At 38.4% G+C, this 27371-nt stretch overlaps 1 protein-coding gene across 3 annotated transcripts in view; it reads left to right on the top strand.

Moving 5' to 3' along the window:
- The window catches only part of IL1R1 (interleukin 1 receptor type 1), a 73197-nt gene extending 63379 nt beyond the window's left edge, over positions 1-9818 (top strand). For 2 of the 3 annotated variants that reach the window (XM_019753872.3, XM_019753873.3), the window contains exons 8-12: positions 2079-2196; positions 2977-3128; positions 4902-5045; positions 5775-5942; positions 6501-9818. In XM_019753872.3, coding sequence (XP_019609431.3) covers positions 2079-2196; positions 2977-3128; positions 4902-5045; positions 5775-5942; positions 6501-6952 — 1034 coding nt within the window. In that variant the 3' untranslated portion in view covers positions 6953-9818. The remainder of the gene's footprint in view (positions 1-2078; positions 2197-2976; positions 3129-4901; positions 5046-5774; positions 5943-6500) is intronic. The other variant, XM_019753874.3, reaches the window with a different exon arrangement.
- Positions 9819-27371: the final 17553 nt, after the last annotated feature.

Raw genomic sequence — 27371 nt, 5'->3', positions numbered from 1 at the left:
ATATGGTTCTTTACTTTTTCCATCTGTCTGACTTATTTCGCTTAGCAAGATATAAAACTGAAAGCAACAAACAAAAACTCAGACACAGACAACAGTATAGTGGTTACCAGAGCGTGAGGGACAGGGGCTGGTAGAAGAAGGTAAAAGGGGTCAAATATATAGTGATGGAGAGATTTGACTCTGGGTGGTGAACATACAATGTCATATACAGATGATGTATTACAGAATTTTACACTTTAAAACTATATCATTTTATTAACCAATGTCACCCCAATATATTAAATAAATAAATAAATAAATAAATAAATAAATAAATAAATAAAAATGTAAAAAAATGGTGACTGATTCTAAAATTCACCTGGGAGAATATTAGACTAAAATGTGGTTATTATGCGATTTACTGTGGTTATTATGCGATTATTAAGATAACATGGTGACAAAGAGCTCTAAATGATATTAATATTTGCCTTACCCTAAAAACTACAGTAATTAAGAATGTGTTACCCTTGGCAGCCATGTTCATATTCAGATCAGCAGAGAGCGTCCCCAATAAATAAGAATTCATTTTATGATAAAGGTGGCATTGCAAATTAGTAAGGAAAATATTTATTATTTAATACTGTGTTTCCCTGAAAATAAGACCTAGCCGGACAATCAGTCCTAATGCATCTTTTGGAGCAAAAATTAATATAAGACCCAGTCTTATTTTACTATAATATAACCCAGTCTAATATAATATGACATAATATAATATAATATAATATAATATAATATAATATAATATAATATAATATAATACCGGGTCTAATGTAATATAATGTAATATAATATAATACCGGGTCTTATATAATATAAGACCAGATCTTATATTAATTTTTGCTCCAAAAGACGCATTAGAGCTGATTGTCCGGCTAGGTCTTATTTTCAGGGAAACACGCTAAGTGGTTCTGGGATGATCAATCAGCGATTTGGCTAAAAACATTAAGTTAAAGCTCTTGCTCATACCGTACCCAGTTATACTCTAGACAGATTGAAGAACTAAAACAATTAAAGCAATAAAACAATGAAAGTGTTATATGCCTGAAAGAAAATGTACATGTATATTTTCCTGATTTGGTGGTAGAGAGGGCTTTTAGAAAAAAAATCGTGAAAACAGATAAACAGTTAAAAATTTGACCAAATAAAAAATAAAAACTACACCAAAGAATTTTCATAAGCAAAAATGAAATGAAAGCAGCAAACTCTCAAAGATATTTGGAATAGCTTTCATGTATGATAAAGAATTGATATCTTGGTGAATAAAGAGTCCCTATACATCAGTAGTAAGTTTATTACAAGGATGCAATTAAATAATGGACAGTAGGCATAATGAGCAACTCTTAACAAACGAACACTAAGCTTATGAAAATCATGTTAATTTACCATGAATTCAAGAAATGCAGATAAAAATTTAAATGGAATTATTTTCTTTTTTAAATTGGCAATGACTAACCAAAAATGGTGGGTATCGAAGGTTTAGGGGATAAATGTCATTTGTACACACTGCCAGGTACAAGTGAGACTGGTACAGTCTCACTTGGGAGAGGGGGTTGGCTTTTAAAATATGTACCTCTTTTAACTCAATTCGACTTTCATATTTTTATTCAAAGTAATACTGTACAATATTGATGTACAAGAACGTTCATTGAAACAGTAATCATGATAATGAAAAATAAGAAGCAAATTGTGTTTAGCAATAGGAAAATAATGAATCATAGGATATCTGTATAATGGAATACTAAGCAGCCATGAGAGAGCCTATATTTAGAAGGCTAATTGTGTGAGCCCAAATTTCCATTGCAACAATAATTACAGATAGTAGAGAATAACACCCCATTCAAAAAACTGCATATGTGCACAGAGAAGATAAGGACTAAGGTACAGAAAGTTACCAGCAGTGGTCATCTCTGGGTGGTGGGTTTAAGGGCAATTTTTCTTTTTCTTTGTGTTTTCCTATAATTTAAAATTTGTATTCAATAGCCGTTTGTTAATATACATAGATCAGATAAAACTCAATAAATGTTATGGCGGCTTTGCAGGATCCCAGCTCCAATTGATATGCAATGTGACTAGCCGGAATATTGCCTCTGTCTACTGGAAATGGAATGGGTCAGTAATTGATGAAGAGGACCCAGTGCTGACAGAAGACTATCCACCGTAAGTATGCCAAGAGCCAACCATGCCATAGAGAAGTTTTGGTGTTAAACTGCATGCCTTACTTTATATAATCTGAATGGTTTAATCTAATAGCAAGGGTTAGTGGGTGGTTGATTGGTCCTTAACCCTTTGCTGCCCATATTGAGTTTTGCTAAGGCAAATAGGATTTATAAGATCTCGTACATTTAAGGTAAATGTGGTGACTGTGGTGCAAATTCGGGACTACTTGGAAGGCTTTCTCTTAAATTCACTTAGATGTGTTGCAACATTCCAATGAAGCAATTCTCCTGAATTACTCTTCTCGTTATTCCATTTTTAAAGTAGTCTAAAAAAGACTCATGAAGTGGGGCCAAGACTCATACACTCTACTGCTTGTCTCTAATGGCTTCCTTTTACCTACCTGTCTAGGGACATACTCCTGAGTCCTTACCGTCACCTTCAAACCCTTTGTTATTTGCCCAGTCTACTCTGTGTCATATATTCTTCTCTGTGCCCCGTGGAGACCAGAATGCGTAGTCCATATTTTCCCTCTTGGAAGCTGGTAATCTTAATTTGATTTCTCTGCTGCTGAGTCTTTTCCTGACCTTTAGGGTGGATTTAGGGCTGTAACATCTCAGATTATTGTTGCTAACAGCCTAATTGTTACACCTGTGCTTAGGGCTGGTGATTAGTTCTGCTGCAGTTTATGCAACAAATAAAGAGATAAACCATGCACTATGTCTTACTTGTAGTAATGCAATTTAGTTAAATAACTTTGTTTACGCTCTTTCTTTTGAACAGAGTAGAAAATCATCCATCCAAAAAAATGAATACAGTCATCGCAGCACTTAACATTTCAGAAGTGAAAAGTATATTTTATCTGTATCCATTTACCTGTATAGCCAAGAATGCGTATGGAATAAATGCAGCATATATCCAATTAATACATCCAGGTAAACAACAAAATTGTTTATTGGAAATGTAATTTTGTTTTACTGTGGTAAGATTCCATGACTTTGAGGTTTACAATGTTGTTTTTCCTCTGCCCAGAATGCTCTTGGATTTCTCTTAACCTGGGTAACTTCTATCCCTCATTCACTTCTCGGCTGAACTATTCCTCCTTCTATGAGGCTTTTCTGCCTTGTTGCCTGCCCTTAACCCAGCTCTTTGCCAAAACAGATGAGGTTAGGGCCATTGTTACGTACTTCCATGGCCCATTTTTTATCATACTTTGTTTTCTTTACTTGACTGTAAATTCTGTGATGGTACACACCCCTGATCTTACTAATTATTCCATTTCCAGAGCTAGTAGCTACTTAAGTCTGGTCATTGTAGGTACTTAATGAATATTTTCATGAGTTGTATAATCAAATACAGTATTGAAAGTATTGGGGACATATTTTAAGATAATTTGTAGTTGAATTAAAATGGAGTATTTATGAATGTGTACATGGAAGAAATTCTAAAAGAACCTACAGATAAACTATTAGAATTAGTCAATGAATTTAGCAAGATCACTTGTCTATATATGTGTGTGTGTGTAGTATTTCTATGTATATAAATACCAATAAAAAATAGAAATTAAATATTGAAAGATAATACTTACAATAGCATCAGAAGTTATCAAAGACACATGAATAAACCTAGCAAGAGCTATTCCAGACCTCAGTAATACAAACTAAAAAAAAAAAAAATTATTGAGATAAATTGGAGAAGACCTAAATTGATGGAGGGATATACAATGTTCATAGATTGAAAGACTCAGTAGTATAAAGATGTCAGTTCTTTCCAAGTGAATCTATAGATTCAAAACAATTACAATAAAAATCTCAGGGCTTGCTGTTCTTGCAAGTGTGAGTGTGTTGTTGTGAGCAAGTTTATTCTAAAAGTCATGTAAAGGGCCAAGAGTGGTGAAGATGGTCTTGAATAAATCTGGAAGATTGATACTACAGATATCATGATCTTGTATGAAGCACCAGTAATGAAGACTGTCACTGTAAACTATCAATTGGGCCAATTGGATATTGGTCTGGAAAAGGGTCTGTTTGATTTCTACTTCATACCTGTATCAGTTGCAGATGGATCAAAGGCCTAAATTGAAAGAGGAAAATAAGAGAGCTTTCCAGATTCCCTTTTTTGGATGTCTACGTGGGCCCTGACATTCAGAAGTCACTTTCTTCTTCATTCTTTTTTTTTTTCCTTCTCCTTATCCACCCCTTTGCGTGACCTCCCCTTTACCTGACTCCTCTACCCCTGCTGCTCTGTAATCATTGGATCAATAATTTGCGAGTGAAGCCAGGAGAACTGTGGAAATGCGAAACATTCTGTGTGGCATCCCTGACTCCCTTTTCCTTTCCGTGTCTTCACCTTTCTCCACTTGATATTTCTACCTCCAGGAACTTTTGTAGGCTTTTGATTGACTTTGACTCCTTTTACTATGGAGTGCTCAATACTATACTATAGTCTTGGTATTTTTCTATGTGAATGTATACTACACTACTGAAGGGGAAATGTAGTACAATGCATCTTAATTTTCCATAGTATCCATTCTAGAAGGCTTTGCATGAATACCCGTTATTAAGTGATAATGAATGGGCTAATAATACTGTCTGGGATTTGGGATTGCAAGCCAATACCAAATATGGTTTCTCTGGGATGATAATGTTTAATTTGCTATGTAAAAATTTTTAATTATTTGGTTCTAATAATTTTTCCCTCTTTTCCAGTCCCCAATTTCCAGATGCACGTGATTGGTGTATTTGTCATGTTAACAGTAGTAATTACGAGCTCTGTTTTCATCTATAAGATCTTCAAGGTTGACATAGTACTTTGGTACAGGGATTCTTGCTATGATTTTCTCCCCAAAAAAGGTACAATCTTGTATTCTATGCACTGTTCTCTTGTTGGAGAGAGGGGATAGTTAAGAGATGTAGAAGATAACTGAGAGAGTTTTTAAATTGTAATATGAAATGTGATATATACAATAATCATAGTTATTCTTATATATGCTTATAGTTTCATAACCGAATAGATGGAAAAGTATTGTTTTTCAACCTCCTGCTTTAGTGTTCACAATGGTGGGATAAACAAGCATTTAGAGCATGTGTTTATACAATCAGTTATTCAGAAGCCATTGCTGAGGACCTGCTCTGTGCTGGGTAGGGCACAGATCACTCAAGATTTGCCTTCAGGTGAAAGAAGAGACTCGATTTTCATGCATCAGGGAAGCACCCTCTCTTTTATTTCAACCTTGCAAAAACTCTTAATATTTAAACAATACATAAAAGGGAGAATGGTAGGATTCAGGACTGGGACATCTGGGGAAGAAGCTAAGAACAAGGAGATGGTTCCATACAGAGAGGTGCAGAACTCTGCAAGTGACGTGACCATCAAATAATAGAGCAACTTTGTAGCAAAACACAATACACAGAAACTTGTAAGAGTTGAACTCTTTAAAAAGGTATTATACGTTTGATATTGCTGGTTCATTCATACCATCATACAAACAAATTAATAATTCATTCTGAAATGCATGTTTGAGATATTGTCTTTACCAAATCTATTTTTTCTTTTGGTTCTAAATACATTTTTCCCTTTAGCTTCAGATGGAAAGACCTATGATGCATACATACTATATCCAAAGACCCTTGGGGAAGGGTCCACCTCTAAGTCAGATATTTTTGTGTTTAAAGTTTTACCTGAAGTCTTAGAAAAACAGTGCGGCTATAAGCTCTTCATTTATGGAAGGGATGACTACGTTGGGGAAGGTATGAACATAATGGGAAAAGTAAAAAGCTTGTTTTAAAATGAATTTAATGACTAAAGTAATTAGGTTAATTAAGTTGGTTTTCATCTTTCTAGAAGGCTGTGGCATAGGTACATGTATTTGACAATTTCAAGAAGCTTTTCAGTGGTGTATCATGATTATTTTCACCTTATTTAGTGCAGAGTATTTACCTTTCTCATGTTTTGTTGAAGCAACAATTAACTAAGTTTTATTTTGTTTTGGAAAATTTAACAACTATTTAGATCCAAAAATTGGTTTACAACCGATACAATAAAACAGGAGTGGTATAGATCATACGATTTAGCAAAAAGGTTTTTAAATTTCTACTGAAAGTGTTCTGAGTCCTAAATGAAATTTTGAGCTTTTATGAGTCAATTATTTTTGGGCTGGCCTATAAAATGGGAAAGTCTTAAATAAAGCAAGGGGGGAAAAAGCATTTGGAGACATGGGGTGGGAGGAACCTTGTGGGGTTTTGGTTCTGGAGACAATGATTGCAAACTGGGATTGTAATTACAATACCATGCTTTGTGTTTTTCAGACTTTGTGAAGGTCACTAATGAGAATATAAAGAAAAGCAGAAGGCTGATTGTCATTTTGGTCCAAGAAACATCGGGGTTCAGCTGGCTGGGGAGTTCTTCTGAAGAGCAAATAGTGATGTACAATGCTCTCATTCAGGACGGAATTAAAGTTGTCCTGCTGGAACTGGAGAAAATCCAAGACTATGAGAAAATGCCAGAATCCATTAAGTTCATTAAGCAGAAACATGGGGCCATACACTGGTCAGGGGACTTCACAGAGGAGAGATTGCATTCTGCAAAGACAAGGTTCTGGAAGAATGTCAGGTACCACATGCCAGTTCAGCAGCAACCACGTTCATCCAAGCACCAGCTGCTGTTGCCGGCCACTAGGCCCGACTCGAAGGAGAAGCTGCAGAGGGAGGTACACGTGTCTGTCGGGCAACAAGGAGAAGCTTGGCCAAGAGTTCCCTGAGTGACTTACGACACTGCAGGCTGGGCTGTGCCTCCACTGACTTGTACAGTCACAAAATGCACCTGTATAGACCCTGATCCCCCAGATCACCTGGATTGGGATTTTTAAGGGAGCAGGACGTGGCGACAGTAGCAGGCCAGGGCAATTCAGAGTGGAGGGCTTGGGAAGGCATTTAAAAAGGCAGCATGTGCTCTCTGTGAATATTTGAACTGCTGAGAAAAGGCACAAGGAGAGCAAATGAGAGGGAAGAACGTGCTGAAACTGGTCATCTAGAGACGGTTTTATGAAGTCATTCACAGCCCAAGGGTGAGGCGGTGGCCCAGTCTGGGGATGGTAGAATCACGGGCCCTTGAGTGGCCAGGAAAGTCTCGAGACTACTGATACTTTTCAGAGGAAGATAGAAGTATTTTTGGAGAACTTTCTACTCGCCTTGCATTTTCCATACGCATTGACGGCCAGCAGTCAGTTTCCTAAAACTGAATTTCATTTTAGAGGCCTTTTAAACTATTATTTCAATGAACAAAGGGATTCTCCAGGATTCTAAGCTTTTGAAATAACCTAAATTTTCTGCTGGAGAAAGAGAATTTGAAGAGGAAGAGTAGCAGAAAATTGATCCCCTCTTAATGCATTCTCCCCTGGAATGACCATTCCGGCCTACCTTACTCCTCTGTGTTTCATGTGACTCACATCTCTGGAAGGACAACGTCCAGGTCACCTCCTCCCTCTGCTCGCTCTGTCATGTACACGGCTCACAGATTAACCATCCTTCATGAAACGCTGCTCTCTTCTCATCCTGCTCTTGCTAAAACACCTGCACGGGGTCTCCTGGTTCAGGAGCTGAAGCCAAATTCGCCCAGTCGTGTTTCACTGCCATTCCCAACCCCCAATCTGTCCATACAGGGTCCTCTCTCTGTCCTGCTGTGTGAATTCCCACATCTGCCTTCTGTGCCTTCTGACTTGCCCCCAGGGTTCCTCTATCTCTATCTCTCCATCCTGTCTTTGACCACAATGCCTTCTCGAATTTTCCCCTGCTGACCAGAATTTTACTGAAATTGAAAACGTACTCCAACTCTTATTTCCCCAAAAGACATTCCTCCAGGAGTTGCTGACTCTCTCCTCTCAGTCCCAGAGTACTGACTGTTGGCTGTCATGGTTTGAGAAGTTCGTTCTGTCTCCAGCTAGAAGCCCTGCCCTCTGCAGGAGAGGCTGTGCGTGTGGTGTGTCTCTCTTTCTTGTCCCCAGTGCTTTCACAAGTAATTTGCACATAGAACATAGATTTGTGTCGTCCTTCATTGTTTGCAAATGTCCATAGATTACCTTATTTAATGTTTGCTCTGATTTTATAGAGAGTAAGTGACCAGTTGTAAAACAATTACACTCTCAGTACTTATTGGACCCTGGGCCTTGCACATCCCCTGCTGGCCTCTAGGACAGTGTTTTCTGAAGATTTCATCTCCAGTCCCTACATGTCCCTTTCACCCCTACCCTGGCACTTTTGTGAGAAGAGGTGAGAGTTTTCTAGGATGGTGGCTGAGTCTAGTAATGCGTGTATTTCACAGACCAAATTCCAATCTTTTGACGGTTGGAATTTACAAAAGTCATGTTTAGATTTTATGAAAAAACTTTTCTGCTTTCATATATTCTTTCCCTAAAGGTAAATGTTTCTTAGTTAATTTAACATAAAGGCAAGTTGGGTTTTTTGCATTGAAAAATGTTTTGAAAAACTTGATAGAAGTCCTCAGGATAATTAGAGGAAAACCCCAGAAAACCACAAAGTCACGTTTCTGTGCCATTTACTGAAGGGCATGTGCACAGTTTTAAAAGTCCTAGGAACTTTGGCAGGTCTTCTCTTTCTTTCTTTTTTTTTCATATTTTTAATATTTAATATTATGGGTGAACACAAACTTTTGTGGTTTTTTTTTCCCGAAAGTAGTCAGAGCTAGACAGGGTTTCTACCTGTTTTCTCTGGGATTCGATCTGACAACGTTGAGTAATAGGGCTGTTTTGGAGCGGTTCTTTTTAAAGAAAGTGTCTTATTTTCATCTGGCAGCGCATACAGACTGCAGCCAGAAGTCTCAGGGGTGGGGTGCTGTCAGGTTCCCAAAAGGTCGTTCACATGCTTTAACTGTTGCTGAATATTTTTAGGCTGTCATTTGTGAAATACATTTGCACATGTAGTGCCAAGAAAGCCTGTTTTGAAACTGAGAATTAGCAGCAAAATTGGCCAGAAAATAAGTAGAGGGGAAAACAACCAGCAATGACCAGTGGCATTGCATCTGGAGTTCAGGGAGGGATAAGAATCCAGGGATATGCAAGGGCAGAGGGAAGTGCAAGGTCAGTGTCACTCCCATCCCTAGAGGAGGGTTCCAGAGGAAGGAGCTACACTCCTAGTCTCCTGGGAACTTCCTTTGTTTTGTTCTTTCTGTTCCCGCCCCCGGCCCCACCCACCATCCCCAAACCTCTTTTAAGCTCTTCTTTCAGGACTTACTCATTAATTAGATTTTACTGATTTTCTGGTGGTATTTTTTTTTTTTTTTTTTTGTCAGCCTGTGTGTTTAAGAAGAGTTTGCACATGCATGGAAGTGTTTTGTTTCCAGTTGTTAAAACTGGCTTAGCAGATCTCCTATTTCCATTCTCCTGACTCTTTATTTTATTTGCAAGAAAAGAAAAATTATTGAGCCATTTTTTAATGACATTTTTGATAAATTATATTTGTACTGGTTAATGATGTAGGCCTTTTTACAAACTCGTTTATAAATCTGCAGCAGTTACCAAATATTTTTGTATAGTAAAATACCAAGTCATGTACAGCATGTATTGTGGAAAAGGACTGTATTTGTTTTTCAATAAAATTGTCAAAACCTCGTATTGCGTATTCTCGTGGAAATCTGTTTCTTTGCCTGCCCTGTCCAGGCTTACCTGCGTACGCCCAGGTCTGATGTGGGGAGAGAACACCTTCTGCCTGGGGAAGTCAGGGCTTGTGAGCTAAATGATAAACAGTGAGTCCTAACTCCGGTTTGTAGCCTCAGTTGTACTCCATCTGTTTACTTACTTCTAACTGTCTTATTAACCTTTTCCCTGCCCAGCAAATAAGGACAACATTTATACCGGGAGTGCCAACAAAACGTATATACATGTTAAGAGATGTTATCTATGCTCAAGCAGTAGTTCGCTGTAATCAGGTGTCTGGATGCTGATGGTAACCACTTTGAGCACCTCTTGTAATTGCAGAAGTCAAACGTGACTTGTATTCATCTTTTGTTATCAGTATATATTGAGGGTTTTAGTACAGTTTTCTCCTTTCTTAAAATGTGTATATATTTTTTTGGCACCCTTTGTATAGGTGCTTATATTTTACAAGAGATTTCCTTTTATTTTCTCCTTTGACCCAACACAACTGGCAAACTTGGTGACAAAAATACAAGCTCTTAATGCACACAAATTCTAGTGCTCAGGGAGCCCTCTATATCCACTAGGTCAGTGCCTCTTTATTCTGCCTCATACAATTCTAACAAGCAGGCAGCTGCTATCAGCATCTATGGAGAAGGACAGAGGTGACAGGTCACCTAGAGTCCACTGTAAATCCTGCCTCCACCATCTACTTGGTGTGAAAACTTGGATGAACTCTTTGGGCCCCAGTTTCCTCACCTGTAAAATGGGTATAATACCTAATCATAGAGTGTGTAAGGATTAAAAAGGTGACACGGACGACGGTGAACACAGTGCCTAGTATACAGCAGGTCTTCAGAAAATGGTAGCTTTGTCGGTAGCAATTCTAGGAGTAAACAGTTATTGCAAGTCAAATCTGCAAATAGATGGTAGAGAGGAGATACAAACTAGAAGTGATGATTGATATCCAGGGAGGGAGCAAAGCCATCCTAGAAATAAAGACAAAGTACAAGACAGCCAGATGACGTCCTGGGGGGTGGAGTGGGGGTGCAGGAGCTCTGCTGTCCCCTCGGTCCCAGGTATTTCTGTGTCACTGGCAGCCAACAACTCATCCAGCCCCAAATGATAAAGGGTGTTTAATGGTCTAAGTAAAGAAGGGTGTGTTCAACACATTCCCAAGGGATTTTTCAATAAAAATTAGAAATGTAAGAACTTGCAAAAATTTAAGAATCAGCCCTCCAGAAAACTTGCCTACACAGAATTTCTTAGAAGAATTCAGAGAGATTTTTTTTGTTTTACCATATTTTGGTCATTTTACCAGTTAATGTATTTTTTAGGAAACAGAAAAATCAATACTAACAACTATTTAAAAATCTTTTTTTTTTTTGGTCATGAGGATTTTTATTCCTCATTTTACCAGGTAATTTTTCCTCAGAATAGCATTTATTATTATTATTAATATTATTATTATCATTATCATCATCTTTGAAATTATTTTTCCAATTGGTACCAACTGGTGGGAAGAGACCTGAGCATAACTTCCTGCACTGTCATAGTTTTGAAACTACAGCAAAGCACTTGGTTATTTTGAATCTCAGTTTTTCCATCTGTAAAATAGGACTTTCTATGTATCAAGGCTTTTATATGTGGAAAGCCTCTGACTGGTACTGAAGATAGAATCTCAAAATATATTTTCTTAATTTTACCTCTTGATCAGTACAAATAAAATAAATTGTTTATGCAATATGTATCTTTTTCAAATTCTGGTGTTTTGTGTGTGGAGGAAGAAGAGGGCATATATCCTTGGTGTTAATTTTTAAAACTGGTAGTAGTTTTTACTTAATACAATTTTAGGGAGTTAAATCTGGCTTGGTACTTTTGATACAGTAGGTTTCCCAAATATTAATTGAAGGACTTTAAGTATCACACAATTATATAATTAGAGATTTCCTCAAGTTGATTTGTCAGAAGAAAATCTTTTCACCTTTGAGGCTAGAATCTGTTAGTGTAGGGAGTTCTGCTTATGTGGAGGCCACAGAGACGGTGGCAGGAGGGGAAAACAGTGACCTGGGGTTGGAAGCGGGAAAGTTTTTTTTGTTTTGTTTTTACTAAAAATGCACAAATGAATCATGACAGCAGCAAGAATTCATAATATAGGAAAAATAGATTACACCTGAAAAAATGGGAGACAAGTGAGAGGGACCTTTTTTGGTGTAGTAACATTTTACAACCAAATTATGAAGACTGTGTGTGTGTGTGTGTGTGTGTGTGTGTGTGTGTGTGTGTGTGTGTGTTTAGGGAGAAGAAGAGTTAGAGGAAATAGATGACACTATTTAAAGTGAGTATTGACCTTTCGAAACAACATGCTCATCCTTTTTTTCAGTTTGATATTAAACATGCTTTGCTCTTTTAAAATTTTATTCAATTTATTGAGATAACATTAGTTAATAAGAGTATATAGATTTCAAGGGTACAACTCTACACTACATCATCTGTGTATTGTATTGTGTACTCACCACCCACAGTTCAGTCTCTCTCCATTCCCTTTACCTTCTTCATCCTCCCCCCACACCCTTTCCCTCTGGTAACCACCCTGCTGTTGTCTGTGTCTATGAGTTTTTGCTTGTTTGTTTGTCTTGTTTGTTTGTTGCTTTCTGTTTCATATCCCGCACATGAATGAATTCATATGGTTCTCCTCTTTTCTGTCTGACTAACTCTGCTTAGCAAAAAGCCTGCTCATCTTAATACTTGTTGCTCAGGTTTCTTCTAAGGAAGGCTTGGCTGCTTAGAACACATAAATCCTGTATGTTCACCTTAACTCTGCAGCCCAAACGCTGATGCAGCCGTCAGTAAAACTTGTACCAGTTAGACCAGTTGGACCTGTACCGCTTGAATCTAGACTCACAGGATACTGCTGACTTCTCCAGCACTGCGTTCAACCAGTGGGAGATTAATTTATTCAGAGGGAAAGTCTATGAATCTTGTTTTTCTTAGAACCTTTGACCTGAAAGTGATCTTAAGTGTCGCTTAGTTCATGCTTCTAGGTCTGAAACAGGCTGTGTTGATACCATCCCACAGTGTCTATTGGTTTTCCTTTCATTAAACATATCCTGAGAATGAGATTCCTCGGACTTCTTTGATGAGTGGGTGCTGCATGTTTAACAGCCCGGTGGGACCCCACTTCTGCTTTTGCCTGTGTGGTAATCCAGCCTGCCTACCTCTCTTTTTTCTCCCCTCAGTCATCTTACATTGCTTATCCTGCTTATCCTGAGACACAATCCAGCTTCTCATTTGCCTTCACGACTGTGGACAGTGGCCATCTGTTTGACACTTTATTGTTTGGTGATATTCCATAATCTTTCCTTCCGCATTATCCTTGATTGCTTCTGAATTCGTCCTGGATGCCATGTACTCCCTCAGATTCCCTCCCTCCGTAGGGGCAATACTTTTCCTCTCAAATTTACTTTTGGATTGTTTAAAAAGTGCTAACCAGGTGCCTGATGTTATGCTAGCTACTGAGAAAATTACAAAGTAAGAAAAAACGTAAATCTAGCCATAGATGAAGAGAAAGTTGTTCAGGAAACAAACTCATCTGGTAGAGGATGTGAAAATCCCTGACTGAAATACATCGACTTTACAATTTGGAGCTGGTACGTGGGAGCTACTGCAGATTCTTGGAGGGGAGAACATTAGGCATAAAGGAAGAGTTCACTGAAGGGATGCTATTATTAGGTGAATTATGAGGGAGTCAAAGGTTAGACACAGAGGATGTCAGGAACATCCTCAGAGGTGTAGTAGCCCTCCGTGAGTTGATTGTATTATAAGTATTTTTCTTACATAAATTAAAACTTGTATTATTTGTATTGGCTGAAGAGAATACAGAAATTTCTGAAAAATAGAAGGAAGAAAAAATCACTCAGCCTCACAACCTAAAGATAATTATTAACGTTTTACTGTCTTTCTATGGTTATAACTGAGATCATATAACATTTGAAGTTTAGTACTACTCTAACTTTTTTTAACTTACTAAAAGTGTTTGCCCACATTACTGTTATTTGAAATATGATCTATGAGTGGTCACTCAATGAATCAAAATGGATGGGCCATAATTTAGCTTTTAGGCTTTGTTTTCCTGCTTTGGTTGAATGTATTTCCAGTTTTTAGAGATCAGTGGTCAAAATGAAATAGTCATCCTTGCCCTAATATCTTTGTCCACTTTCCTGATTATTTGTTTAGCACAGATTCCTAGAATCAGTGGGCAGGAGGACAGTGGATCTTTTTGGGTTCTTGACTAATTGTGTTCTGTAAAGACCTTTGCTCTACTCTCCCTCAGGAAGTATGGGGCACTGAAAATACTCTTTTTTAAATCATTGCCAATTTAAACGGGGGGAAAAAAAAGGTATCCTTTGTGATAAATACTTTTTTTTTGCAAGTTAAATAATGTGGTTGAAAATTTCACTTAACATGAGGAGTTTCTGGGGTCACCGCTTGCCCCCAAATGTATTACAACCCTCAGCTAGTTAGCAAGCGGACTGAGAATACAGCCAGATGTTTGGACTCCCAAGTAAATGATCTTTTTAACTAACCACTGTTACCAGATGACACGGCCTAGGGATAAATGTAAAACTTGCAATAAGGAAAGTATAAGCACAGGTAGAGAAAATAAGGCTTAGCAGCAACAAAAATGAAAAATAAAATATTTAGGATCTTAATGTATAGTAATTCTAGAATGGGTGAATGAGAACAAACCAGAAGAAACACTTACAAGCCCAGCCAGACAATGGGTTATATTAACGCAAATCTAACCTTCAGAATTGCGAGATGAAGGGCTCATGTCCTCCATTTTTGAGAGACCAGAGGCAAGCCAGCCGCTGAATGGTTTTGAGGCCTTTCTGAGTCTCTGACTCCAGGTACTTGCACTAGAGAGAAGGATCACTGAAGCAACTTCAGCAGCATTAGACGCACAGCAATGTGGAAAACTAGATTCTTCTTCTATGGACCCTAAAGTACGCAAGTATCCCTAACTGGGTGAGAGTTCCTCGTCCCATAAGGAAGGACTGATTTGCTTGTAGGCCTACAATTTGGAGTGTGCTGCCTTGGAGAGAATAAGTTTTATGCCTACGTTGAATAAAGTCTTGTTAGGGACATGAAGAGATTCAAACACTGGATGTGTGATTAAACTGCGTGACTTGTAGCAGGACTCTCTCTAGAGGGGTGTTGTGTTTGAACCAAATCTACCAGTGCTGGGGTGGGTGTGGGGTGCTGTGACATTGTGTGTGTGTGTGTGTGTGTGTGTGTGTGTGTGTGTGTGTGTAACATAAAAGCCATTCAACTGTGAGGCTTTGAAAGTTGATTATCGCACCATGTAGGACCCGACCTATAGGAGGGCACTTGGTATTCTACCCAAGTGGTAGTCCAACCTTAGGTTCTGTTTCAGCCATGTAATTTTGTGATTCTCTGTATTTGATTTAAGATAGATTGAAATTGAAAAAGAGCAGAGAGGCATTCAGATGATCCCAAATGAGTCCCTACATGTTCATCTCCACTGTCGTTGACCTAGACCTGCCACATCCCCTATTCTTTGGTCTCTTATGATAGCCTCCTAAGTGGGGCCATGTTTGTCCTCTTGCCACCCGACCTCTATAAACAATTCTTCACACAGCATCCAGAGTGAATTCCCTCTGACTTTTTATTGAAGTATAACCTATGTTTAGAAAAGAGCACATACATTAATAGCTCCATGAGGTTTCACAAACAGAACACAGTTGTGCCGCCAGCAGCCAGATCAAAAAAGGAGGATGACCAGCATTGGAGTATCCCTGTCATGTCCCCCTCCTGTCACTCATTGCCCCTGTCCCAAGGGAAACCACTGTCTCAATTATCAATAGTATAGATCCATTTGCCTGTATTTGAATTTCATGTAAATGGAATCATTATAGTATAATCTTTTTCAAAATTTATTTTCTTTTGCTCAACACTGTATCTGTGAGATTTATCCATACTGTTGCCTGTGTCTATTGGTACATAGTTGTTTGTCATGGCTCTATAATATTCCATTTTTGTGAATCTACCACCACTGTTTTATCTATTCCTTTGGGTGTTTTTATTTATTTACTTACTTACTTATTTATTCACTTATTTTTATTGCAGTGACATTGGTTAATAATATTATATAAGTTTCAGGTTGTACATTATCGTTCAAATTATCATTCAATATCTATATACATTATAGCACACTCACCACCAAAAGTCTAGTTTCCATCCATCACAATATGTTTGACTCCCTTTACCCATTTCTACTTTCCTCCACTCCCCTTTCCCTCTGGTGACCACCAATATGTTGTCTGTATCTGCAACTTTGTTTTAGTTTTGTTTGTCTCTTTTTTGTTTCATATGTCACATATGAGTGAAATCGTTTGGTTTTTGTCTTTTTCCATCTGACTGATTTCACTTAGCATAATACCCTTCAAATCCATCCATGTTGTTGCAAATAGCAAAATTTCATCTTTTTTTTATGGCTGAGTACTATTGTATTGTATGTATACCACATCTTCTTTATCCATTCGTCCACCAATAGACACTTAGGTTGTTTCCATAGCTTGACTATTGTAAATAGTGCTGCAATGATCAGAGGGATATATACGAGTTCTGGCAATTAAATTTGCGAACTTGTTGCAACGGTATTGCTGAACTTTTTTGCTAACAGAGGGATTATTCATTATGAATTTGTACCAATTGGACAAACAGTTAACCAAGTTTACTATTTGGAAGTGCTGAAAAGGCTGCGAGAAAAAGTTAGATGACCTGAACTTTTCACCAACAATTTGTGGCTCTTGTATCACGACAATGTACCAGCTCACATGGCACTGTCTGTGAGGGAGTTTTTCGCCAGGAAACAAATAGCTGTATTGGAACACCCTCCCTACTCACCTGATCTGGCCCCCAATGACATCTTTCTTTACCCGAAGATAAAGGAAATACTAAAATGAAGACATTTTGATGACACTCAGGACATCAAGGGTAATATGATGACAGCTCTGATGGCCATTCCAGAAAAAGAGTTCCAAAATTGCTTTGAAGTGTGGACTAGGCACTGGCGTCGGTGCATAGTTTCCCAAGGGGAGTACTTTGAAGGTGACCATAATGATATTCAGCAATGAGGTATGTAGCATATTTTCTAGGATTAGTTCACGAGCTTAGTTGTCATACCTTGTACATCTTTTCAAATTAGTGTTTTCATATTCTTTGGAAAAATACCCAGAAGAGGAATTTCTGGATTATGTGGTAGTTCTAGACTTAACTTTTTGAATAACCTACATACTGTTTTCCATAATGGCTTCACCAATTTACATTCCCTCCAACAGTGTACAAGTGTTCCCTTTTCTCCGCATCCTTTCCAACACTTGTTATTTGTGTTTTTTGATAATAGCCATTCTAAAGGGTGTGAAGTGGTATCTCATTTTGGTTTTGATTTGCATTTCCCTAATAAGTGATGTTAAACATAATTTTATGTACCTATTGGCCATCTGTACATCTTCCTTGGGAAAAAATGAGGATTTATTCATTTCCTCTGCCCATATTTTAATCTGGATTGTTTGTTGTTGTTGTTGTTGAGTTGTATGAATTCTTTATATATTTTGAACATTAACCCCTTGTCAGATATAACATTTGGAAATAACTTCTACCATTTAGTTGGTAGCCTTTTTTATTTGATGGTTTACTTTGCTGTGCAGAAGTTTGATATAGTCCCATGTATTTGTTTTCATTTTTAGTTCTCTTGCCTTTAGAGTCAATTCACAAAAACACCAATAAGACTGATGTCTGGCAGCTAAGTGCCTATGTTTTCTTCTATGTATTTTATTGTTTTAGGTTCTATACTCAAGTATTTAATCCATTTTGAGTTAATTTTTATGTATGGTGTAAAACGGTGGTCTAGTTTCATTCTTTTGTATGTGGCTGTCCAGTGTTCCCAAGACCATTTATTGAAGACACTGAAGCTCTTTAACTGTCCTTCGATTTTAAATGATAGCCTTGCTGTGTAGAGTAGTCTTTGTAGTAGGTCCTAGCTTTTTGTCACATTGAATATTTTGTATCAATCCCTTCTGGTCTGTTAAGTTTCTGTTGAGAAATCAGCTGACAATCTTAATAGGGCTCCCTTATAACTTGCTAGCTGCCCTTTTCTTTCTGCTTTTAGGATACTCTCTTTGTCTTTAACCTTTAGCATTTTAATTATAATGTGTCTTGTTGTGTGCCTCAGTTTGGGTTTGCCTTATTTTGAAACTCTCTGAACTTCCTAGACTTGTATGTCTATTTCCATCACCAGGTTAGGAAAGTTTTCAGTCATTATTTCTTCAAATATGTTCTCAATCTCTAGCTTTCTGTCTTCTCCTTTAGGTACCCCTTTGATGCAAATGTTGTTAATACTTGATGTTGTCCCAGAGGTCTCTTAAGCTATCCTAATTTTTTTTATTCTTTTTTCTATTTGCTTTTCCAATTGCATCTTTTCTGCTACCTTATCTTTAAAATCGCTGACTTGATCCTCTGTTTCATCTAGTCGGCTGGTAATTCCTGCTAGTGCATTCTTCATTTCAATTATTGTATTCTTCATTTCCAACTGGTTCTTTTTTATGGTTTCTGTGTCCTTTTTTTTATGCTTGCTATATCTCCGTTAAAGTTTTCACTAAGTTCCTTAAGCATCCTTATAACCATTCTTTTGAACTCTGTATCTTGTAGGCTGCTCGTCTCCATTTTAAACTTCTTAGTCCTTTTTTCCTGGAGTTTTCTACTGTTCTTTCATTTAGGATGTATTTCTTTGTTTCCTCATTTTGGTTGGCTTTTTTTTTTTTTTTTTTTTTTCTATGCATGAGATAGATCATCTATGTCTCCCAGTCTTGGCCAGGTGGCCTTATGTAGTAGGTGCCCTGTGGGGTCCTGGCGAAGTCTCCCTGGTCACTTGCTCTGGATGCTCCAAGAGTCACCCTTGTGGGTTATGTGTGCCCTCCTGTTATAGTTGAGCCTTGACTGCTATTGGCATGTCAGTGGGTGGCATTGGCCTTCAGATTGATTGGTTTTTCCACATCCACAGCTTATGAGCTGCTGTGTACAGGGCTTATCCCACTGAGTGGGATTCTCTCCAGAGGGCTCTGGTGCACGTAGAGACCACCCTTTGTGTGTGTGCTGCTTGTGGGGCTAATCGGGTGCTGCTCTGGTGTGGTCTGAAGCCAACCTCCAAGTATGTTTGTTTTGGGGCCTCTTGGGAGAGGCTCCAATGTAGGCCCTGGCCAGCCACTGCCTGTGACTAGTCAGGGACTACCTGGTAAGAGCTACAAAGTGATTCACTGCCTGTTCACTCCCTGTGCTAAAGTTAGAGGCATATGGGAGAGGCCACCCTGTGAACTGAGAATGTGTGCCACCAGTGTGATGCATGGGGCAGCTCCATAAAAAGCCAGGACACCTTGAGGCCTGTTGCCTCCTGCCAGATCCCTTAAGTTTCAGCCATTGATAAAGCCTCCTGCGGTGTACCAGTTGGGTGAGGCAGGTTCTCAGGGAGGCCCTACAGTGGAAAGAGTGGTGGTTAGTTACCAAGTTAATGTAGACTCTGATTTGGTGCCAGTGCTGAGCCTGGAGCTATTCAGCAAAAATCTCAGCACACTGAGTCCAATCACCAGCTGCCTGGGGCCCGCAGACTCTGATAGTCTTCCAGAAAGAGTGCAATGTGGGTGGGGCTGGCTGCTCAGGAGACAGTGCCTCTGGTATTGGCAGAGTTGGGAGGGGCAGGGTCCTAAAGAAACTCACCAGGCCAATTAGATTCAAATTTGGCCTGTAGAGGCAGGCTCAACATAGGAAAGATGGCGCCTGCCTGCTGGCTGCGTAGAAGAATGATCCCTCACTGGGAAATGCCGACTGCCTTCCAGTTCTCTGCCTGCAGCCCCCCGTTTGTCTCCAAGACCCCCTGAGTAACTGTTCCTGGAGTCACTGGAGCCCCAGGTGAGTGCCTGCGAGTGCGTGAGTCTGTGCGTGGGCCATTTAAGAGGATGTCTGGGTTTCCCACAGCCTTCCATTCCACCTGAACCGTCAGAATCCCCAGTTTGACAATCAGATGTTGTGGAGTCTCCACTTCCTGGCATCACTATTCTGGGTTGGGGAGACTGGTGTGGGGGGCTTGGGACACTCATTTCTCTGCGGGGAACCTTCTCAACCGAGATATCCCTCCTGATTCTCAACCACCACACAGAGGTTTGGGGCCAGCCTGGTTTGCATCTCCTCCCCTCCTACCAGTCTCTGTGTGGCTTCTTCTTTATATCCTTAGTTGTAAAACTTCTGTTCAGCTAGACTTCAGATGGTTCTCCAGGTTGATTGTTCTATAATTTAGTTGTAATTTTAATGTGTTCACAGAAGGAAGCACACACAGTGTTTATCTACTCCACCATCTTGGATCTCTAAAAGCCATAGTATTCTTTTATTATCCTTTGTATATTTGTGATATCCATTGTAACTTCTCCTCTTTCATTCTGATTTTATTTTTTGAGTTTTCTTTTTTTTCCTTAGGGAGTCTAACTAAAGATTTGTCATTCTCTCTCTTTTTTCCCCCCCCGGTCTTTTCAAAGAGCCAGCTCTGTTTCATTAATCTTTTTCTTTGGCTTTTTAGTGTTTATTTTATTTATTTCTGCCCTGATTTTTATAATTTCCTTCCTTTTACTGACTTTGGGTTTTGTTTGTTCTTTTTCTAGTTCCTTAAGGTGTAAAGTTAAATTGTTTATTTGAGATTTTTCTTGTTTCTTGAAGCAGGCCTATAATGCTATAAACTTTCTTCTTAGTACTGCTTTTGCTGCATTCCAAAGATTTTGGTATGTTATAGTTTCACTTTTATTTATCTGTGTGTGTTTTTTTTATTTATTCTCTTATTTCTCCACTGACCCAATAGTTGTTCAGTAGCATGTTGTTTAATCTCCACACATTTGTGATTCTTCCAGCTTTTTCTTATAGTTGATTTCTAATTTCATCCTTTTGTGGTCAGAAAAGATGCTTGATCGGATTTCAGTCTTAAATTTATTGAGACTTGTGTTATGTCCCAACATAGAGCCTATCCTCGACAGTCGTCTATGTGCACTTGAGAAGAATGTGTATTCTGCTTCTTTTGGATGGAAAGTTCTAAAAATATCTATTAAGTCTGTCTGGTATGTGTTATCAAAAGCTGATGTTTTCTTGTTGGCTTTCTGTCTGGATGATGTATCCATTGGTAGAAGTGGGGTGTTAAAATCTCCTACTATTATTGTGTTTCTGCCTATTTCTTGCTCTAGGAATGTTAATAATTGCTTTATATATTTTTGTGCTCCTAAGTTGGGTGCATGTATATTAATAAATGTTATGTCTTCTTGATGGATTGTCCCCTTTATCATTATAAGATGTCTATATTTGTCTCTAGTTACCTCTTTTTGGTTTGTTTGGAATTTTGTTTTCTTTGCTATAAGTATGGTGGCACCTACTTTCTTCTGGATACCATTTGATTGGATTGTCATCTTCCACTCCTTCATTTTGAGCCTATGTTAGTCTTTGTAGGTGAGATGGGTCGCCTGAAGGCAGTATACATTTCGATCTTGATTTTTAATTCATCCAGTTATTCTGTGTCTTTTGATTGGTGAGTTCAGCCCATTTACATTTAGGGTGATTATTGCCACATGGGGACTTACTAATGCCATTTTATCTTTTATTTTCTGATTGCTATGTATCGCCAATGTTTCTTTTCCCTTGTGTTTCTGTCTGCTATTTCAGTTTGGTGGTTTTCTATAACGTTTTGTTTTATTTTCTCTTTTTATGTTTTGTAAAAAGAGAAATACCTCTGGATTTTTGTTTTGTGGTTATCACAAGGTTTGTAGAAAATGTCTCATAGATTGAATAGTCCTTTTGCTTCTGATAACATCTTATCTTCACTCACCCATACAGGTTCTGTTCTTGTCCTTTCCTTTTTATGTTTTTGTTGTCACATATCCTTTTTTATGTTGTGTGTTCATCACCAAATTGAAGAAGCTATCGGTATTTTTAATACTTTTTCCCCTTTAACCTTTATGTTATAATTAATTGTTTAACACCCTATCTTGAAATAGAGTTGCTATTTTCTGCTTCTGTCTATCTATTTGTCACCTTACTCATAGGTTTGTGTATGTTTGGTTTTGTTTGTTGCAGGTAGAACATTTTCAACATTTTTTACTGCAGCTCTTTGTAGGCAAATTCACTCAGATTTTGTTTGTCTGGGAAAACCTTTGTTTTTCTTTCACATCTAAAGGATAATTTTGCTAGATAGAGTATTCTAGTCTGATGATTTGTATCTCAGTATTTTGAATATATCATGTACTCTCTTTCTTGGCCTGTAAAGTTTCTGCTCAGAAATCTGGTAAAAGCCTGATAGGGTTTCCTTTGTAGTTGCAGTCTCTTTCCCCCTCTGGCTTCCTTAAGATATTTTTCTTTATCATTGCATTTTGTCAGTTTTCATGTATATAATGTATCTTGCGGGTCTTTTGCATTGAGATAATTAGGTGTTCTGTTTGCTTCTTGCACTTGTATGTCCACTTTCTTTTCCAGGTTTGGGATTTCCTCATCTATTATTTCTTTGAACAGGCTCTTTATTCCCTTCTTCCCCATGTCTCCTTCTGGGATACATATTCTCCTTATGTCGCTCTTTCTAATGGACTCAGTTCTCATAGTGTTCTTTCCATTTTTAAAAAATATTAGTTCTCTCTCTTCTTCCACCTGAATCAGTTCTAGATTTCTATCTTCGTCCTCACTAATTCTCTCTTTCATATGGTCTGCTTCATCTCAGCTATTCAGTTCTTCAGCTTCAAAATTTCTGTTTTTTGTTTGTTTGTTGTGTGTGTGTGTGTGTGTGTGTTTGTTTGTTTCAATCTCTTTAGTAAAGTGCTCCTGTTCATTAATTTTACTCCTGAGCTCATTGAACTGCCTTGTGAATTTTCTTGTATCCTGTTGAGTTTCTTCATTGCTGGTTATTTTGAATTCTCTATAATGTATATCACAATCTTATATGACTTTGAGTTTGGTTTCTGGAGAATTGTCATTTTTTTTGTGTGTGATACCAGGCTACCTTGGTTTTTTGTGGAGTGTGATGTGTTTTTCCTGTGCCAGTGCATTTGGAGTAATGAATACCTTTCTTATTTAGGTACTGTTTTGGTTTCAACAATTCCACAGGTTGATAATTATAGGTCTTTTGTTTGTTTGTTTGTTTTCCAGTAGGTGGTGCTATAGTGAAAGGTTTGTTTTTTTCTTACCTGTGGTAGATGTGTCTCTGGGATCACTGGTGCCTCACGATCATCTGAGTTGTTGCCCGGGTGACCAGTGTGGTGGGTGCCTCAGCTGTGTCTGGGCCACCTGGGTCTCAGGCCACCACCACGGTGGTGGAGGGATGTAGCTGGTGGGGGGAGCCGGGTTTGCAAGTCGGCCATGCTGCTATCTGGTTCACTGTGGCTGCTGGTGCCACTGCACTGTGGTCAGGAGGCTGGAAACGTGTCGCTACTGCTGCTACCAGGCTCTTTGGTGGTGTGAGGACCACTGCGATCGGGGAGGGAGCCAGGTTCTCCAGGTGCTGACACTATTCTGCCTTCTTTACTGTCTGCTGGCCTGTAGTGTTGGGGCCGCACCCCGACTCCTTCACTGCCACATTTGCTGGGGCTGCAGCTGAGCCCAGGGAATTGGGGATATGGGTTTTGTCCCTGTCCTTCCCTCTTCTCTACCCCCACTATGTATAACAATACATCCCCCATCAGAAGGACTGATGTGTGGTTCTTCCTGGTGACTTAGTGCATTGAGAAGAGGAAACTTTGTTGGGTTATAAATGTCCTGCTAGTTGTAGATTGTAGGGGAGATGCCAAAGCCTCCTCTCACTTCACCGTGATGGTTACATCAATCTGTTCTATTATTGATAGGAACTTGGGTAATTTCTAGTTTTTTACTATTGTAGTAATACTGCTATGAGCATTCTAGAAAACGTCTCCTTCAGTGAACATATGTATGCATTTCTAACTGGTGTGTTCCTGAAAGTGGATTTGCTAAGTAAGCTGTAATAAACACTGCCAAATAATTTTCCTAAGTGGACATATATGACAGCTTCAGTTGTTCCACTACCTCACCGCCACTTGGTATTGTCAGTCTTTGTGATTTTAATGAGATTTTAATGGTTAGCATGAAATTTTAAAAATGTGAATAAGATTATATCTCTTTTCTGCTTTAAATTGTCTAATAGTTTTGAATTTTTCCTAGAATAAATCCAATCTTATTTTTATTGCCCACAGGACCCTGGGTTTCCCCCTGCCTCTATGACTTCATTTACTCAACATGCCTGCTTATTTACTGTATTCCACTGACTTCATTTTTGTTATTTTGAAATTTCCACACTTTTTCCTCCTTCAGAGATGTTTTGTTCCTTCTATGAGGAGAGTTCTTCCCCCAGACAGCTACCCGGGGGCCTCCTTGTTATTATCAGGCCTCAGCTTCTGTAGTGAAGCGTCCCTCAACACCTTCTCTAGCACTCTGTCATATTGCACATCATTCATGTTTCTCACCAACCGGAAATCATCTCTTTAAACTTTCTTATTCAGTGTTTTCCCCACATCTTCCCATCCCCCATCCACACACTAGACACTAGACTGCAAGCTCCAAGAATGCTGTCTTCTCTACATCTGTGCTTCTGGTACTCAAAATGTCACCTGGCACATAGTGAGAACGGTATAAATACTTGATGAGTGAATGAATAAACTGATGAATGAAGCTTGAGGGAGAGATTAGACCTAGAACCTCGTGAAAACCAGTCCTTTTAGCATCATTCTCCTGTCACTTGTGCTGCTTCTTCCGTCTCTAGAAGTTCATTCATTCCTGCGACAAAGGTCAATCACATAACTGCTGCTACATATTCTCAAGTATCCCAGAGAGGAAAAATGTGAGAACTTAAGAGACTTAAAGGTGTAAGGATCTTGGTAGAGACCCGACCTCCCACCCCTGCCTGGGTTTTGGAGCATTTGACCCTGATGTGTGAATGTGTTTCTGCTTCATTCTCATGGGGAAACTTTATCTGCAGGTTACGGTCAATGGGAGATCAGGAGATAATTACTGGGAACAAATAAAAGCTGCTATGCATTATATATAAAAATCTTTAATAACAAGTATCGCCCTGCTACTCTTCTGAATATGCATCACACCCTGGTCTGAGGTTCAAATAGATTGGAGGTAAAATTTAATAAATCTGAACTCAGCAATACCTCCATTGCACATAGACGGTTGGTTTACACCTGCTCTCAGAGGGAGGTAATGAATCTGTAGAGGAAATTACTTCACTTCACAAAAAACATAAACCAATTGAAAGAGTCCATTACTCATAGCTTGTCACTAACAGCATAAACTTCTAAGAATATTCCCATTGCAAAAATATCTTCAATTGGAAAAGACTGCGACAAGGAGGGGATGGTGGGAAGATGACGATAAAGAACTCTGAGATCATCTATTACCATCAGATACTCTGCTAGGGAGGTTTCAATGTCACCTCTGAAAAGTGAGTCTAATCATCCCTATGTTACAGATAAGGAGTGCTACTGGGGTTTGAACGCTCTGTCAGGGAGAGGACTAGATGAGAGGAAGACAAACAACTGAGTGGGACACGTGAGTTTCACACAGAGGACACATGAATGGCCCATGAACATAATCAAAGATGTCCCACCTTATTAGTGAATAGGGAAATGTACAATAAAATCACAATATAGCTTTAAAATCATTGGACTGGCAAAACTGGCAAAATTTAAAAGTGTGTCTTTATCAAATATTGGCAAGAACATGAAGCATGAAACCCTTACCCTCCAAAGGACATGAATGTGGAGAAAATTGGGGATTTTCTAACACAAAGATCCACCTACCCAATGATCCTGCTGTTTCACTCACTAGACAGCCTCTCAAAAAATCCACACAAGAGGGCATCACAAAAACCTGCACCATAGCATTATTTTTATGAGCAAAATAATACAAGTTTGAAACAAATGTCTAAAAAGACGGATATATAAATAGCGGTATATTCATACAATGGAATACTACGCAGTAGTGATCTTGAGTGAAGAACTACTCAAAATATTTGAATCTTACAAATATGCTGAGTGAGAAAAAGCAAGTTATACACGTATAGATTATAGTACTTTTTATATAAAGACCAAAAATTCCTACATAAGAATACTTTGTACTGCTTAAGGAACACACACACACACACACACACACACACACATACACACACACACCAGAATGATAAGCACTAAGCTTATAATAGTGAGTCTAGTGGGATAGATGTATATAGGAAAATTGGTAATTGTTATTTCTGGAGATGGGTCTTGCTTACATAACTTATGCCTTGTTTGGAATTATTTAGCTCTTAAATATTGCATGGTACACATTTAAAAAGAAAATATAAAAAGTGAAAATTAGAGAGAAAAAATAGAGTGGTTCAATTCAGGAAGTTTCAGCATAAAGCAGCATTTTCATGGTCATAACAAAACAAACCTGAGCTTTTCCACCTGGAACCTCCATAAATAAATTCTGTTTGAATTCCTTCCTCCCCCTGTCTTCTTAGCAAACAATACTATCCAGTTTCTCCCATTTTTCAAGGTAATTGAGAAGCTGCAAGTAAATGTTTTGGTTTTCTGTTGTTTTTGATTGCAAAGTTTACAATCCCCAAATCAGTTCTGGTTTCAAAGCCAGTGGTTCGTTCTCCATGCAGTAGGAAACATATTTGGCATGGAAACTATCCCTGGAAGTGTGTCAGATCTGTAGCAGAGCAAAATGAAATGCCAGAAATGTCCAATAAGAAAGAGGTGCTGAAGAGGGTCTGGGATGGCCAGTCTTAACTTTATAAACTTTGGGGCAACTATACTGATTAGTCTTGGTACATATGTAAGCTAGTGCTCAAACATGAAAAACAAGTTCGGACATACATTCGTCTATCCATAAGGCAGAAACTGAAAATTTAAAACAAAAAATTGAAACAAATGTCAACATTGCTTATAATAATAGTTACAAGTGCGAGTCATTTTGTTTTGTTTTGGGAGGCATAAACCTTGCAAAATATATGTACCGAGAAACCTCATTTAATGCTGATATTAGGGGAACTAATATCTCCACTTATAATTTAGATCTTTTGTAATTAAGATCTCCACTTATAGTTTAACAAAGGAGTCCTCAAAGTTTGAGAGCCTTGGGAATCCCCTAGATCCTTTAAAAAGATTTGTGAAATTAAAACTATTTTCATAATAATATTAACACTTCATTATTATTTTATTTTTGTCTCATTCTCTCCTCATTATATAGCGGACTTTCTCAGAGGCTATAGGACATGTTCCGTCATAAAAGATTAGATGTAGAAGTGGATATGAGAATCCAGCTGTCTTCTATTAAGTTAGACATTAAAGAGATTTCCAAACATTGAGTATGTTGTGGTTTGTAGAACAATATCACTTTTCTCAATACATCTGTTTGTTTTGGAAAGTAGAGT

The sequence above is a fragment of the Rhinolophus sinicus genome, chromosome 2 (genome assembly GCF_057876585.1).
Source record: "Rhinolophus sinicus isolate RSI-liver-muscle chromosome 2, RSI-T2T, whole genome shotgun sequence".
NCBI lineage: Eukaryota > Metazoa > Chordata > Mammalia > Chiroptera > Rhinolophidae > Rhinolophus > Rhinolophus sinicus.
This window is presented reverse-complemented; position numbering and strand designations above follow the sequence as displayed.